The 15365-nt window shown below is 47.0% G+C and overlaps 1 protein-coding gene across 1 annotated transcript in view; it reads left to right on the forward strand.

Moving 5' to 3' along the window:
- The window catches only part of LOC144103263 (nose resistant to fluoxetine protein 6-like), a 64662-nt gene that overhangs the window by 3107 nt on the left and 46190 nt on the right, over positions 1-15365 (forward strand). Inside the window, exon 2 of the mRNA XM_077636028.1 lies at positions 13279-13490. Within this exon, the coding sequence (XP_077492154.1) occupies positions 13279-13490 (212 nt within the window). The remainder of the gene's footprint in view (positions 1-13278; positions 13491-15365) is intronic.

The following is a 15365-nucleotide window of genomic DNA, read 5'->3' on the forward strand; positions in this document are numbered from 1 at the left end:
GTCCGGCCTGTCTACGCCACTCCTCGACCACGCAATCCCTCTGAGTGGCGTACGCCTGACGACAGGCCCATATGTTTTAATTGTTCCCGTCTAAGTCACATCGCCCGTCACTGCCATAGTCGATGATACTTCTCCCAGCGAACCAGTTCTTCGACTCCCCTTATCGCCCCGACGCTCCCCGCTCAAGCTCTTTCTCGCGGTCCTTGGACCCATCAAGCCCCACTACCGACGTCTCTCCGCCCCGTTTAAGCCGCTCACCATCCCCACAGCGCCACCAGTCCCGTTCGCCGCAACGACCACGCGCTTCCTCTCCTAGTCCCTACCCACGATCACAGGCGTAAAACTAGCTTCTGCTGCGTCTAGAGGTGATGCTGCAGTGATGACCCTGCCCCAAAATGCTCGTTTAGTTCTTCGTGCCCCGCGGAATTTACTGACCATACCAGTCGACGGAGTTGCCGTCTCTGCTCTTTGTTTACACGGGCATCCACGTTTCTGTGATGAGTTCCGACCTACGTCGCCGCCTCCGCAAAGTACTGACGCCTGCTCCTGCAGCCGTTGTTCGAGTTGCCGATGGCACAACGTCCTCGGCCTGTGTGCTGCTCGTGTCACAATTTCTCATCTCAACCACTGCCCTCATAAAATCATACTCGGCCTTGATTTCCTTAGTGAACACGCAGCCCTTATTGACTGTGCTACAAGTGTTGTTGAGTTGGACCTACCATTCCTCTTAGAACCACCTGCCCCAGTTGTGCACCGTGTCTATACTGCCAAGTTCACCTGCTTACCACCTGCAGCCGCTACTTACGTTTGTTTAAATCTGTTCCACCTCTTCCCAACGGCCAGTATGTCATAACTCCTGACCTTGATTTGCCCGTCACAAAGAATGCTGCCCTTGCACAGACACAGTTTCAAAGTATTGGCAAACAGCGCACGTCCACATGTTCTCAACTTCAGTACGCACGTCCAGACGCTTCCTCAAGGCATGTGCCTCGCCACGCTGTCCGCGACCAACGAGTACGTGATCTCCGCAGTCACAAACTGTGTATCGCCCTCTTTGGAAGGTTATTTCACAGCTGTTGCGAGACCTGACCATTATGTTAATATGATCGCTTCCGATCTCTCCGCAGACAAGGCACAGGCGCTTACCCATTTACTGGCATCTTTTCAGGACATGTTTGATTTCAATGACCACCCTTTAGCGCGTACGACTATTGTGCAGCACCGTATCAACACCGGTGACGCCGCTCCTCTGCACCACCGGCCTTACAGGGTATCCAGTTCCGAACACCACGTGATACAAAAGGAAGTCGAAAAGATGCTCGCTAAGGACATCATCGAACCGTCCTCAAGCCCTTGGGCCTCTCCCGTCGTCCTTGTTAAAAAGAAAGGCGGCAGTTGGCGTTTCTGCGTTGATTACCGCCACCTGAACCGCATCGCAAGAGGAGTCGTGTACACACTCCCAAGGATCGCTGATGCTCTCAACTGCCGCCTCGAATCTCAATACTTTTCTTCCATTGATATTCGTTCCGGTTGTTGGAAAATCGCCGTTGATGAGCAGGACCGCGAAAAAACAGCTTTTGTCACACCTGACGGTTTATACCAGTTCAAAGTCATGCCATTCCGACGTTGTAATGCACCAGCTACCTTCGAAAGGATGATGGACTCGCTCCTTCGCGGATTTAAGTGGACTACATGTATGTGCTACCTCGACGATGTTTTTGCCTTCTCGCCCACCTTTTCCTCGCCCCTTGAACGTCTCAGCAGTGTCCTGACCGTATTTAGTACGTCGGGGCTACAGCTCAACTCGTCCAAATGCCAATTAGGCCACCGGCAACTTACTATTCTTGAACATCTCGTCGACACCTCCGGCGTACGTCCTGATTCCGCTAAAATTGAAGCGATTCAACACTTTCCGCGTCCACAGTCCTAGAAGGACGTGCGCAGTTTTCTTGGGCTGTGTTCCTACTTTCGCCGTTTTATTCAAGATTTTGCCCGTATCGCTCGTTCCCTCACTGACCTACTGAAGTCCGACACCGAGTTTACCTGCAGCCCTGATCAACAAAATGCGTTTTCCACGCTTGTCCGCCTGCTGACGTCATCACCGATTCTGGCACATTGTGATCCCGCGGCCCCTACTGAACTCCTCACAGACGCATGTGGCTACGGGATCGGAGCAGTGCTCCCACAACGCTCCCGGGGTCCAGACCGCGTCGTTGCGTATGCTAGCCGCCTGCTTTCACCTCCCGAGCGAAATTACTCGATTACCGTACGGCTAGTGCCTCGCCCTGGTTTGGGCTGTAGCTAAATTCTAGCCATACTTGTTCGGGTGTGCTTTTTCTGTTGTCACAGACCACCATGCCCTTTGCTGGATGTCCTCGCTGAAAGACCCTGCCGGGCGTCTTGGCCACTGGGTGCTACGCCTTCAGGATTATTTGTACACTGTTGTGTACAAGTCTGGGCATCTTCATCAAGACGCTGACTGCCTGTCTCGGTCCCCTGTCGAGCCACCTGATCTCAGTGGCACTGACGATATCCCTTCCCTGTTTGGCATTTCTGATCTACACAACATCGCCGAGGAGCAGCGCAAGGACCCATGTTTGTAAACCATCCTCGAGGGTCTCAACTCTGGAAGCTCGAAGCGCTCCCTGCAGCTTTTCGATACCAGAAATGGCATTCTCTATTGCAGAAACTTCCGTCCTGACGGGCCCTCCCTCCTTCTAGTCATTACCCAGCAGCTGCGCTCTTCTATAATCGCAGAACTCCATGACCTGCCTGCAGCTGAACACCTTTGTGTGGCAAGAACCTACGACCGTATACGGCGCCGCTTCTTTTGGCTTGGCTTATACCGTACAGTGAAGCATTACGTCACCACCTGCGACCTCTGTCAGCGCAGGAAGTTTTCGGCACCACCTCCTTGTCTTCTGCACCCTATAGACGTGCCCGTGGAGCCGTTCCACCGTGTAGGGCTCGACCTCCTTGGACCATTCCCGACTTCGGAATCCGGAAATAGGTGGGTCGCAGTAGCCACCGACTATGCCACTCGGTACGCTATCACCCGTGCATTGCCTACGAGCTGCGGGACCGATGTCGCTGACTTCCTTTTGCACAATCTTATTCTGCAACATGGTGCCCCTCGTCAATTGCTCACGGACCGCGGATTTAATGTCTCGAATTGTTGACGACAACCTGCGCTCATGTTCAACCAAGCACAAGATCGCCACAGCATACCACCCGCATACGAACGGGCTAACCGAGCGTTTGAACCGGACATTAATAGACATGTTGTCTATGTACGTCCCCCCGACCACAAAGACTGGGATCTCGCATTGCCCTATGTGACGTTCGCTTTCAACACCTCCCTGCATGAACTGGTTACTCTCTGTACTATCTCTTATATGGGAGACGCGCCGTCCTGCCTTTGGACGCACTTGTGCCATCCGCTGACCGTCCCGTCACCGCCTACGCCCGTGACGCCATTGTTCAAGCTGCAGACGCTCGCCAAATCGCCCGTAGTCGGCTCCAAGCGTCCCAGCAAGCACAGAAGTCTCTGTACGACAATCGCTATCGCCACGTCACCTACGAACCGGGGTCGCTCATTCTTCTGTGGTCTCCTTACCTCCGCGTCCTTCTCTCTGAGAAACGTTTGTCCCCCTACCATGGCCCTTATCGTGTGGTGCGTCAGGTCACCGACGTCACGTATGAAGTTGCTCCTCATACGCCTGCATCCTATTCAAGTAGACCACCCACCAATATTGTTCACACGTCATGCGCCTCAAGCCCTACCGGCCTAGCACCGAGACGGCACTCGTGCCGCCTGGAGTCATGTTACGACGAGGTGGCAGTGGAAGACAAAGTGGCCTCCCTCGTGAAAGGAAAAACGAAGAAGAGGAGGTTAATGCAGCTCCTTGTTGGTGTTTTTGCTCTCTGCTAGGAACTCTTTATTCTAACCCCAACACTTGTAAATAAATGTAAATAGTAGTTCCCCGTAACAATATAGTCTAATACAAGTTAAGAAGAAAGCGGGTTTTCCCCTTCGAAGGACCCCCTTCCAGTCAATACCTTGACAGTGAAGCCAGTGGCGTGACAATGAAGGCATGGTACTAACCCCGACAATGCAGGGAGGGAGCTATCCCCTTTCACCTTCCACTCCCTACACTGTCAGGCTAGCAGGTACGTGAGAATCGGCCTACGCCATTGGCTGGAAGGGGATCCTTCAGAAGGACGGCAGACTGGGCGAGTTGCTGCTCCATGACAAGAATTAATTTTAAACAGCGCAAGACAACAAGACCAGACAGTGTTTGTCTCTTCCAATGTCTCGTCCTGTTCTCTAGCGCCGTTGAAAATTAATTCTTGTCAGGAACCCTTTGATGGGTAAAAGACGCGTTCTTCTTGCAAGGTCGCGTTCACCGACTTGTTGCTGACTACCGTATATTCACAACCTTAAACACCGCTGATGTTTCAAAAAGCCTTAGTATTTTATCATCTTTGATAACGTCATCTGTTGTTTCTTATTATTAATTTTAAAGAATGTTCGACGAGAAAGACAGGAATAACTTTAACCTACTTTTTTCTAAATATTCTGATAGTTTTGGTCTCCCATGGCAGAAGTGACGTTTGCTGTGACTTTAGCACTTTTATGCGTAGCTTGTGTGCCCATAAATTTATTCAAGTAAGCTATGCATAAACATTACGCATGCTATCCTTATGCGAGACATGTAATGACGAAGTAAACTCGCAAGCTTCATCCTCTTTGTTGGGTGTTGTCCACAACTAAACTTTAAACCGATTTTTATGTTTTGACCTTTATTATTTATACCCGTGACACAATATCCATAAAGGCTGCTTGCAATGTCGGCACGGTCATTATTGCATACCAGGTTTTACTTGTTCAGAATAGGCCAAGTAAATCTAAATGGTGCCATGGTGCATTACGTTGCCCAAAACCCTCACGTGTGCAAAATTGTTTGTTATTCTTGTTCATACTTAAGCGGTTTTTATCAGATGTATTGCCATCTTCCTCTCTTGAAAACTTCCTTAGTGAGTTGATGTAGGTACTGTAAACAAAGAATAAATACCAAATTGTACATCCAGTACTGCTAACTGCGACCTGCGCTCTTATTCTGCATGGTCCAATATAAATCCCGTCCAGAGCTCAGCGCTGTTAGGAAACCCCAAGGCGGTATGCTGCAAACGTTCTCCACGTGCAGATCTAATGGTAATAGGTGTTATTGCATTCCCAGCACCCCTTGCGAGTGTTGTGAAATCTGCTGTCTAAGAGTTCCGATTAGTGATGCTGCCGTTCAGCTACGCAAACAGATAAGACATTGTCTGTCATGGATTACATACACCAGCCGGATCCACGTTTGAAAATTAGGCTTACAGAGCTAAAGAAGGCCGTGACAAAGAGCTCATATTTTCAGAGTTCGGCGTCCTCTTTGTGTAGAGTGCTCAAGAAGTGGGTACCGTGCAGCAAGAACTAAAACCAGACAGCAGCCGGTGGCATCCGGCCAATGCTCTTGTGCTCACCATGATTGCCGGTCTATGTGGGTGGCCTTCCACGCCATTTTTTTTTTGTATGAAAACTAGAAGCTGCGATGAGGTAGTGGTTTATATGGAAGGGAAGTGCACCGCTCGAGTGCTCTATATAAGGGTGATGCAGACTGTACATTGCGGTGCTTTCAGTTGCTTGCTAGTTCCCTGTTTTATAGCACCAAAGTCATTTTTAAGAACGAATTGATTGCGTGGAATAGTTGCGAGAGATTTTGTCGCAAAAGTAAATGTCTGGAACTTCAGCGACATTTCCTTTGCGCTAACAAATTTAAGTCGAATTTTTTGACAGTGTATATGTTGGGAGAAACCTTCTTTGTGTGTGTGTGTGTGTGTGTGTGTGTGTGTGTGTGTGTGTGTGTGTGTGTGTGTGTGTGTGTGTGTGTGTGTGTGTGTGTGTGTGTGTGTGTGTGTGTGTGTGTGTGTGTGTGTGTGTGTGTGTGTGTGTGTGTGTGTGTGTGTGTGTGTGTGTGTGTGTGTGTGTGTGTGTGTGTGTGTGTGTGTGTGTGTGTGTGTGTGTGTGTGTGTGTGTGTGTGTGTGTGTGTGTGTGTGTGTGTGTGTGTGTGTGTGTGTGTGTGTGTGTGTGTGTGTGTGTGTGTGTGTGTGTGTGTGTGTGTGTGTGTGTGTGTGTGTGTGTGTGTGTGTGTGTGTGTGTGTGTGTGTGTGTGTGTGTGTGTGTGTGTGTGTGTGTGTGTGTGTGTGTGTGTGTGTGTGTGTGTGTGTGTGTGTGTGTGTGTGTGTGTGTGTGTGTGTGTGTGTGTGTGTGTGTGTGTGTGTGTGTGTGTGTGTGTGTGTGTGTGTGTGTGTGTGTGTGTGTGTGTGTGTGTGTGTGTGTGTGTGTGTGTGTGTGTGTGTGTGTGTGTGTGTGTGTGTGTGTGTGTGTGTGTGTGTGTGTGTGTGTGTGTGTGTGTGTGTGTGTGTGTGTGTGTGTGTGTGTGTGTGTGTGTGTGTGTGTGTGTGTGTGTGTGTGTGTGTGTGTGTGTGTGTGTGTGTGTGTGTGTGTGTGTGTGTGTGTGTGTGTGTGTGTGTGTGTGTGTGTGTGTGTGTGTGTGTGTGTGTGTGTGTGTGTGTGTGTGTGTGTGTGTGTGTGTGTGTGTGTGTGTGTGTGTGTGTGTGTGTGTGTGTGTGTGTGTGTGTGTGTGTGTGTGTGTGTGTGTGTGTGTGTGTGTGTGTGTGTGTGTGTGTGTGTGTGTGTGTGTGTGTGTGTGTGTGTGTGTGTGTGTGTGTGTGTGTGTGTGTGTGTGTGTGTGTGTGTGTGTGTGTGTGTGTGTGTGTGTGTGTGTGTGTGTGTGTGTGTGTGTGTGTGTGTGTGTGTGTGTGTGTGTGTGTGTGTGTGTGTGTGTGTGTGTGTGTGTGTGTGTGTGTGTGTGTGTGTGTGTGTGTGTGTGTGTGTGTGTGTGTGTGTGTGTGTGTGTGTGTGTGTGTGTGTGTGTGTGTGTGTGTGTGTGTGTGTGTGTGTGTGTGTGTGTGTGTGTGTGTGTGTGTGTGTGTGTGTGTGTGTGTGTGTGTGTGTGTGTGTGTGTGTGTGTGTGTGTGTGTGTGTGTGTGTGTGTGTGTGTGTGTGTGTGTGTGTGTGTGTGTGTGTGTGTGTGTGTGTGTGTGTGTGTGTGTGTGTGTGTGTGTGTGTGTGTGTGTGTGTGTGTGTGTGTGTGTGTGTGTGTGTGTGTGTGTGTGTGTGTGTGTGTGTGTGTGTGTGTGTGTGTGTGTGTGTGTGTGTGTGTGTGTGTGTGTGTGTGTGTGTGTGTGTGTGTGTGTGTGTGTGTGTGTGTGTGTGTGTGTGTGTGTGTGTGTGTGTGTGTGTGTGTGTGTGTGTGTGTGTGTGTGTGTGTGTGTGTGTGTGTGTGTGTGTGTGTGTGTGTGTGTGTGTGTGTGTGTGTGTGTGTGTGTGTGTGTGTGTGTGTGTGTGTGTGTGTGTGTGTGTGTGTTTTCTGCTAGCTTTCATCTGCGTCTTTTACGTTTTTTTTTGCCGCAAAAATACTGCACGCACCAGCGTGCCAGATTGTCCACGAAGCATGGAATCATTACTCGTGTAACGTAGAAAGCAGCCAGGTCCCTCGTACTTGTTCCCAGTGAATATTTTATATGTAGTTGGATAATCAAAACTGAATATCAGTTCTAGTTTTCACAGTCGCGGAGGAGCAAATATGTTGAACTGAAAGATGAGAAAAGAAAACTGCTAAATTGAAGATTAAACAGCATGTATTGCGAAATCAAAAAAGGACTCATATTGAAAAAACAACGCTAAACCATTGAAAGAAGCTCAAAGTGTCAGGAAGCAAAGTTGCGCGCCACAGAAGGCAGATGTACGAAGGTAATAACGAAGAAGCGAAAATGAATACGGCCTGGAAATGTATTACACTGTGCTGGCAACCAACGCTTTACTTGGCGTAAGAATCGATGCCAACGCGAGAAAAAATTCAGACGCTGAGCACCTGCCTGATAATAAATTGGGATAGCATAGAGTTAATGCGCAGCAATAATAATTTAATCTGTTGACTCCCGCGTTTCATATAATTTGCTGCATGTTTGCTAGAGGGCGCTTCCAGAAAATATAGGGCATTATGGTGGTACAATAGGTATGAACTGCTGAGAGGTATATCGAAAGGAATAACGGCACCGGGACTTACTTTCGCGATTGCCGTTCTGTGCTTAAGGGCGGAAGTTCAGTCGAGAAGAGAAGTAAATCAGAGAGCTGTTGGAAGATTAGCACTAGGTGCCCACGGGAAAACCACAAGCAAGGCAATACATTGCGATATGAGCTGGGCATCGCTCTAAGCACGGAAAACTCAGAGCAAAATATTATATGACGAACGCCTCAAAAAATTGGACAATAGCAGGTGGGCATCTAAGGTATTTAAATACCTATAAAGAAAAAGCATTGACTCACAGTGGCGGAAAATAACTAGGAAGCTAACCAGTAAGTATGCCAGACGCGAGAACGGAGAAAGAAAGATCATTAAACGACAGATTCAAAACGCAGAAGGTAAAAATTGGATGAATGCAATAGAGCAGGAGCATATTGTAGAGCTGTAGGGATACTGCAAAAAGGCTGATCAGGAGGGAAGCGTTTTAAAATAACTCAAGAGGCAGTGCCCTATTCTTTGAAACTAGGTCAGGATGTCTTAGAACGCGCAGCTAAAAAAAGAAATTTCACGCAGATGACACATGTGCTGTGTGTGTCAAATCTGCAGAAACAATAGAACAGCTCATACTAAAATGTGATCGTGTACATCCCGATATCGATGGAGGCACAGACACTCTCCCTGCGGCCCTAGGGTTTCAGGGAAAATAATCATTCGAATGAATCTGCGGTAGAAGTTTGCAAAAAGGGATTAGAAGATTGGTGGCTCAAAAGCAGAGGGGTGTCGTAAGAGTAGAAGCGCCGGATAATAAATTGTTTTTAAAGTTGCCCTACAGAGGAATCTCAACTCGTTTTTTTGCAGCGGGAACTCAATCTACACGTTCCGGGAATTCTTAGAAACTTCGAATTATTATCATGTGTGGCAGATTTCCTTAATTAAATTGCATTAAATTTCCCGGTTCCCGCCTCTTTTGAACTCAACGCCGTAGGTGGGCGAAGTCAACCGACGCGTCAGCAAGTCCCGTGGCGGCTTCGCTTTCACTTTTATTTTGTTTTTAGGTTTCTGTGAATAAAAATTTTCACTCACAGACAATATAGCCGTGAATTAGGCCCACGAAAATAAAAATACACGTGAACTCTTTGATTTACGTATCACTCCGCCGATGGCAGAGTGGCAAGCCGCCGCGCAACTGGCTCACGCGTTGCTGGCCTCCTCCTACTTACCGCGTTGAGTTCAAAAAAAAAAAAAAAAGAGCAGGAGCCGGGACGTTTAATCCGTTTTAATTAGAGAAATCGGCTTCAGAGGACAATAATTCCAGGTTTCTAAGAATACCCGGAACGTATAGCTAGAGTTCCCGCGGTAAAAAGACGAGTTCAGATTCCTCTTTAGTGGGTCTTTAAATTAAATGCCGAATTTATAGACCCTTAACATCATTAAAAAAATATTTTGAAAAAATTTAGCTTGACGGCAACTGCCACCACCCCGTTTCAAAGGTGATGCTTCCATCCATCCATTCATTCAAATCTCCCAGAAAATCATTTGATTTGCTGCATGCCTGCGAGGTGGCGCTTCAAATCGGCTTTTTTATTGTCAGTACAGCGGCCACCCGTTCATATTGCACGTAGATGTACACGCGTGCGGTTTTTTAACTGACTTGAACACGGATGGATGGTGATGAAGACAGCCATGTGCAAAGCACTGCTCGGGAGGCTGGTAGTTGAACGCGCGAGATGGTAGGCAGCGGTGATTGTGGCCTAATGCAGCTGCCAGCGAAGCTCATCTGTTCGCGCCGCCTTGGGATCAAATCATGCTCGCTCGGACTCTGTCCTTTTATTCCGCACCCCGAAGGAGTGTGGCACTTCACACCGCAATTTAGGGCCGACAAGATCCTTATGCTTTCGCATGAAAACTTAATGGAGGCTGGCCTACAGTCGGATGAAGCGGCCGGTAATGTAACAGCGATTGTCCGTATAACCAACAATTTTGAAAAAAGAAAGCATTTTTGAGAGAGAAACCATTTACGAACACAGATTGTTCATAGAATGGAAGATTTCAATGTCACAATGAATATATCCGCAGCCCACCCGACCGCAGTCTTGCATTTTTTCTTCTATTGATGTTTTTGTTATCGCCAAAAGCGTTAAATTAAATTAAATTGGTCTCTGACGCATGTAAACCGCGCAGTAATTGCCCCACATATCTCGGTGGACACCTGAACGTCGAAGTAACTGAAGGGAGGAAGGTGGGAGTGAAAGAGGTGCCGTAGTGGAGGGCTCCGGACTAATTTCTACCACCTGGGTATTTTTAACGCGCACTCGCATCGCACAGTACACGGCCGCTTTTTGCGTTTCGCCTCCATCGAAACGTGGCCGCCCCGGTCGGGATGGAACCCTGGCACTCCGGCTCAGTAGACGAGCGCTCTAACCACTGAGCCAACGCGGCGGGTCATCAAAAGCGTTCCCCGTTGGTTTTATATGGTAGCCTTAACGCTTCAATGGGATCAATGCAAACACATCAAAAAAAAGATTTTACTACACATCAGAAGAATGCACCATTACCTTAAATATCTCCATAACAGTATCTTACAATCTTCTATTTTTACAAATTTTTCTTCGACAATGTTGTACATGCGAACCAGGAATAAATAGGGGTGATTGGCAGGGGCCTTTGTACCAGGGTGGATAGAACTCACCCATGGAACGATGATGGCTTAGTTTCTAGTTTCTGGTATTTAGCTTATTGGAAGCTAGAATATGTTCGCTGTGCAAATTTACGGCGCCCATAAGCTACTGAGTAGCTATTGCAGGAAGCACAGTTTCATAAATTCAAACAAATTCACTTTTTTTTCGTTCCTTGGCCCTGCTGTAATGTCCTATGCATGGATTTAGTATATTTCTTGACATCAAAATTATTCCATCACGTTGCTTCGGAGCTAAAAGGGCATGTACGTCATAACATTTCCATCCATTAGCAATAACGAGTGTTCCGTTTTCTTTTTCAAAGTATCTTTTCTTATTCTCTAATAAACTATTTCATTTTGTAATAAAGTTCTTGATGTATGTTTGTTTGTTTTTTGTTCTGGATTACAAGCTGGGTATTTTGTTGCGACACGTGTCATATTGTACTCTGCCAGCTGTTTCAATACGCTATTTCAGGTGACTGCGCCTATGTTTTAAAACAGACGCGTTCTACAAAATTTCGAATACTGCTGGATTATAGGCAGTCGTCCTGACCAGGCAAATATGTTTTGTGTTACCCTGATTACCTTACTATTAAAGAAAAATACGAACACCTTTTTACTTACCTTTAGGCAATATTCACAAAGCAAAAGTCGCAGAGCACGTTAGTAACGCTAATTTAACTTGTTTTCTACAGTCTTTAGCGTGGTTTCGTTTTGAAGGCTTTTATTAAAGTGTGTAGGATTATAAAAATGTCAAATTTATATACGGCGTTGTGGTGTCAGCACCCTCAAACGTGCCCCGCGTGACTGAAGTCGATTACTCACAGCCGTAATGTATGAACAGGCAAGGGTTCACTGCAAGGGTTCTACGATGAGCGCTGGCACTTCGTTTTGCTAGAACCACGATACTGGAGCATACACACGGCTGCTTTGGACACCAAAGAATTATACGTACTAAGCTGTAAAGTAGCGACGGCGTGGTCAGGCCCGTGCTGCTTAATCATTATGCCAACAAAACGACCTAACCGCGTTCTGAGCGCACTCACCAATGACATTGTTATTTTGTATTGTTATTTTCTTCTTTGTAAAATCGTGTCCTTTTTGCTGGGGCCTTTTTGAGGGGAATGCCATGTGCTCTTGCACTGCGTAGTTGGAACAAAATAGTTCCAAGGTTCTACCTAGGCGCGCCAATGCAATTAAAAAAAGTATTTCGCTTGAAGCGGATATTCATTCCACTGCAATCTACCTGTACATCTTCCAGCTATCATCATCAGTCGATTTGTTTTCATTATATGTTATTTTCCTTCTGATTCTTCGCTGTTCATAATTCTTACCAACTGCATCGTGCAATTCACATCTAATTAACGTGCGGCGTTTCTGTTTAAGCGCATACTATATTAACGGTTATTTCTGTCTTTAGCCAGCAGACGTCAGTTATGCAGGAAGAAAAGCAAAAAAAAAACTTTAGCATTCCGCTGGATTCTCCTGAGTCGCACATAAGCACAAGCCACGTGTTTGCAACGCTTTATAGCGGAAACACGGAGTGATTTCATCATTGGGCATTCATGCTCGAAGAAAAACAAACAGACCCTCCCCCGTAGTCTTACCCGTGCAGAGGAGGTTGCGCTTCGGAGGATACCGGTCGGGGTTGCCCCAACTCCAGCTGTGACACGCAAGTGGCCGCATTTCAAAGATTTGTATCCCCGCCCCGAGTGTCCAGTCTGCAAGAACAGAGACTGTGAGGCGGATATCCACCACCTGTTGTGGGACTGCCCGGCGCTGAAGCCGACGAGAATTCGGCACCTGGCGTCAGTGGGACTCTCACCGGACAATCCGGATTCATATATTGCATGGACACAAGGGCCATATCATCGTTCGCTTCTTGATTTCATGAAATCAGGCCACATTTTTTTTATTTATTTAAGCATCTTACTCATCTCTCACTTCATAGTTTTTATGCCCTGAGGCAATAAGCATCGCTTCAAAAACAAAAAAAAAACAAACCCAGTCAATTTTTTTTAATCGCCCTGTATCACGGCGGGTGCGATTACAGAAGGCAGTGCTTATTGTAAAGTGAGTCGGTCCCGCAGGGACGGCTTCAAGGCCCCTTCAAGCGGCTCAAAAGAAACATATGTATTTTGTAGCCACCCTGCCTGTACTAGCAAATAGTGAACGTACACCAGGTGAAATACAAAAAAAAACGCCTGGTTGTCTAGTTATCTCAGTCCGGTGATTTGTCAAGCTAACCAAAGTAAAAGGGTAAAAAAAATTTCTCTTTCTTATCATATTCGTGTCGCAGCCAAAAACCTTTGAAAGAAGGAGTGAAGACGACTTTATTCTTTATTCAATCGCTGCCGCGTCACAAAAACAAAAAAAAATGCCCAGTAAAGAGCGTCATGACCACAACACTGTGTTCGGCAACAACTTTAGCGCTTTTACTCATAGCATTTTACTTGTCATGCTTACAGTGATGGATGCGACGGGCAAGTACCCGACGGGACTTCTCCAGGGGTCCCGCGCGGATGTGGGAGCCTACGACGAATGCCTCGAGACCGTCGTCCGGGACAGCTACGGTCACGACGTGTCTCACGGCCAGTACTGTAACCTCGTCTTCTACTCGAAGAATGCCACAGCCATTGAGAGTTTCATGGAGTCTGCTTGGGGCGTCTTGCATCCGAAGGTGAGTCTGCATGCTGTCAATAGGCATTGCCACAGACCACCATGTGCACAGGCCAGCTTAGAGCCCTAGAATCTGTCAAGCTACGAAGTGAAGCGCTACTGAGGCCCTAGAGATGCGAGAATAAGCAGCAGCTTGAGGCCACTCTCGACGTATCGGATTTGTAAATATGATGACAAGGCTGTGCACGCAATGAGATGCCATTCCTCTCTAGGGGATCGCTGTTACCTCAAATCCCTGTCTGAGTCAAGACAATATGAGGTTCTAGTTTTCACACGCCACGGCATAAGTGCTACACCTTAATGCCCAACAGTGCGCCGTCACCTTAAAGGGAGAGGAAAGCCTGTGGCTGATATTGATTCAAGGTACCGCAGGGAACGTTAATCGGCGAGCTAGGGAAACATGTATAGGCACAGGGCACCTTAGACATCCTGAGCTCGGTATGCTTGCCATGAACCAATTCTGAAACATGCGGGGCACAAGCGTAGACAGCTGCAGCCGCATAAACGTTTGGCGAGTCTTCTTGACGAGGTGCTGAGCAGGTAAATTTTTGGAAAACGTCGGTATTCACAATGGAAGGATAATTTGTGGAGCAAAGCGATTAAGTGGTTTTGAACACAGCAAAGATAGGAGATACCATAATAAGTGCATGCGGAACGTTGCGACGAAGATAGAAACGAGCCACTGAGTACGCATGTTCGGTCTTCGCAACAGTAACCACACAACGAAGGTTGCTTACAAGGTTTCGTTACCCAAAGGTGAGGACAAAGGTTCTCCTATGGGGTTCCTTCAGTGCTACTCTAAACGGGTTAGAAACGCACCCTGTTGCTTAAGAATGGCATAGACGGTACATGCGTACAGGTACAGGAAAATGATGGCAAGCAGCCTAAAATGCGTTCAAGTTTCGAGTACAGGAAAATCCATGAGTCAACTTTCTTGGAACACATTGTTTGCTTTTGACTAGATAGGAAAGCCGTTACGACACCTCTAATGATACAAAGTTTCAAAAATTAGGAAGAAGGTTCTTTTCAAACGGGCGAAATATAGAGATTTAATTAGTGGCAGAAGCTGACAAATACATGGCTGAAAAGTAAACCGTGTGGGCTGAAAATTTTTTCACCCAGAATCAAAATTTAGTTCAAAAACTGGCCTTAACTGCAAACTGGAGATGTTAAGTTTGGGAACGTATAACATACCGAATGTTTCACATAAGATGTTCAATTTTTGAAAATGTGATTATTGAGTTATAATAGTGCTTTCTCGCCATAGCATTGCCAGCGGTGTAATACATTAGAATGCAAGAGGTGCCAGCTAATAGGCTTGTGGTTGATGATGACGATTGTGGATTTTTATGGCACAAGGGCATCTATGACCAAAGAGCGCATCGCACAAGGTATTTTCGATTTCTCAAGGTGGTGTCAACAACTCATTTTCCCAAGCATTCACCCTAAATAAGCCGAGCACCAGACCAGGCTTGTGGTTGAATGATATAATAGTTATCTGTTTACCTAGTACTGTCAGTCTCTTTATTTACCGCGGGGCAAGTGGCCCAGCCGAACGAATATTCATATCCGCTGTTAGAATTTCGAAAATGCAGTAACCCTGGGCACTGTGGCCAACATAATCTGGACATTGCGACGACCTATATTCATTCGAAAGGTTGCTTTGCCTGCAAGCTTCTGAAAAGCGCATCTGCTCTGGCGTTAAGTGGGCAAAATTTTAGCTCTTCCTTAAGGGTTTGACGCGCTGTCGTTAATGCGCCCCTTCAGCGACCTGGGGCCCTCGTCGAGCATCACTTCGCTGACACGGACACTGTTCTTTATATAAATTTAATATTTATTTATTTGTTTTATTGTTTATTCAGCCCAGCCGCCGCGG

Source organism: Amblyomma americanum, chromosome 9 (assembly GCF_052857255.1).
Source record: "Amblyomma americanum isolate KBUSLIRL-KWMA chromosome 9, ASM5285725v1, whole genome shotgun sequence".
Classification (NCBI taxonomy): domain Eukaryota; kingdom Metazoa; phylum Arthropoda; class Arachnida; order Ixodida; family Ixodidae; genus Amblyomma; species Amblyomma americanum.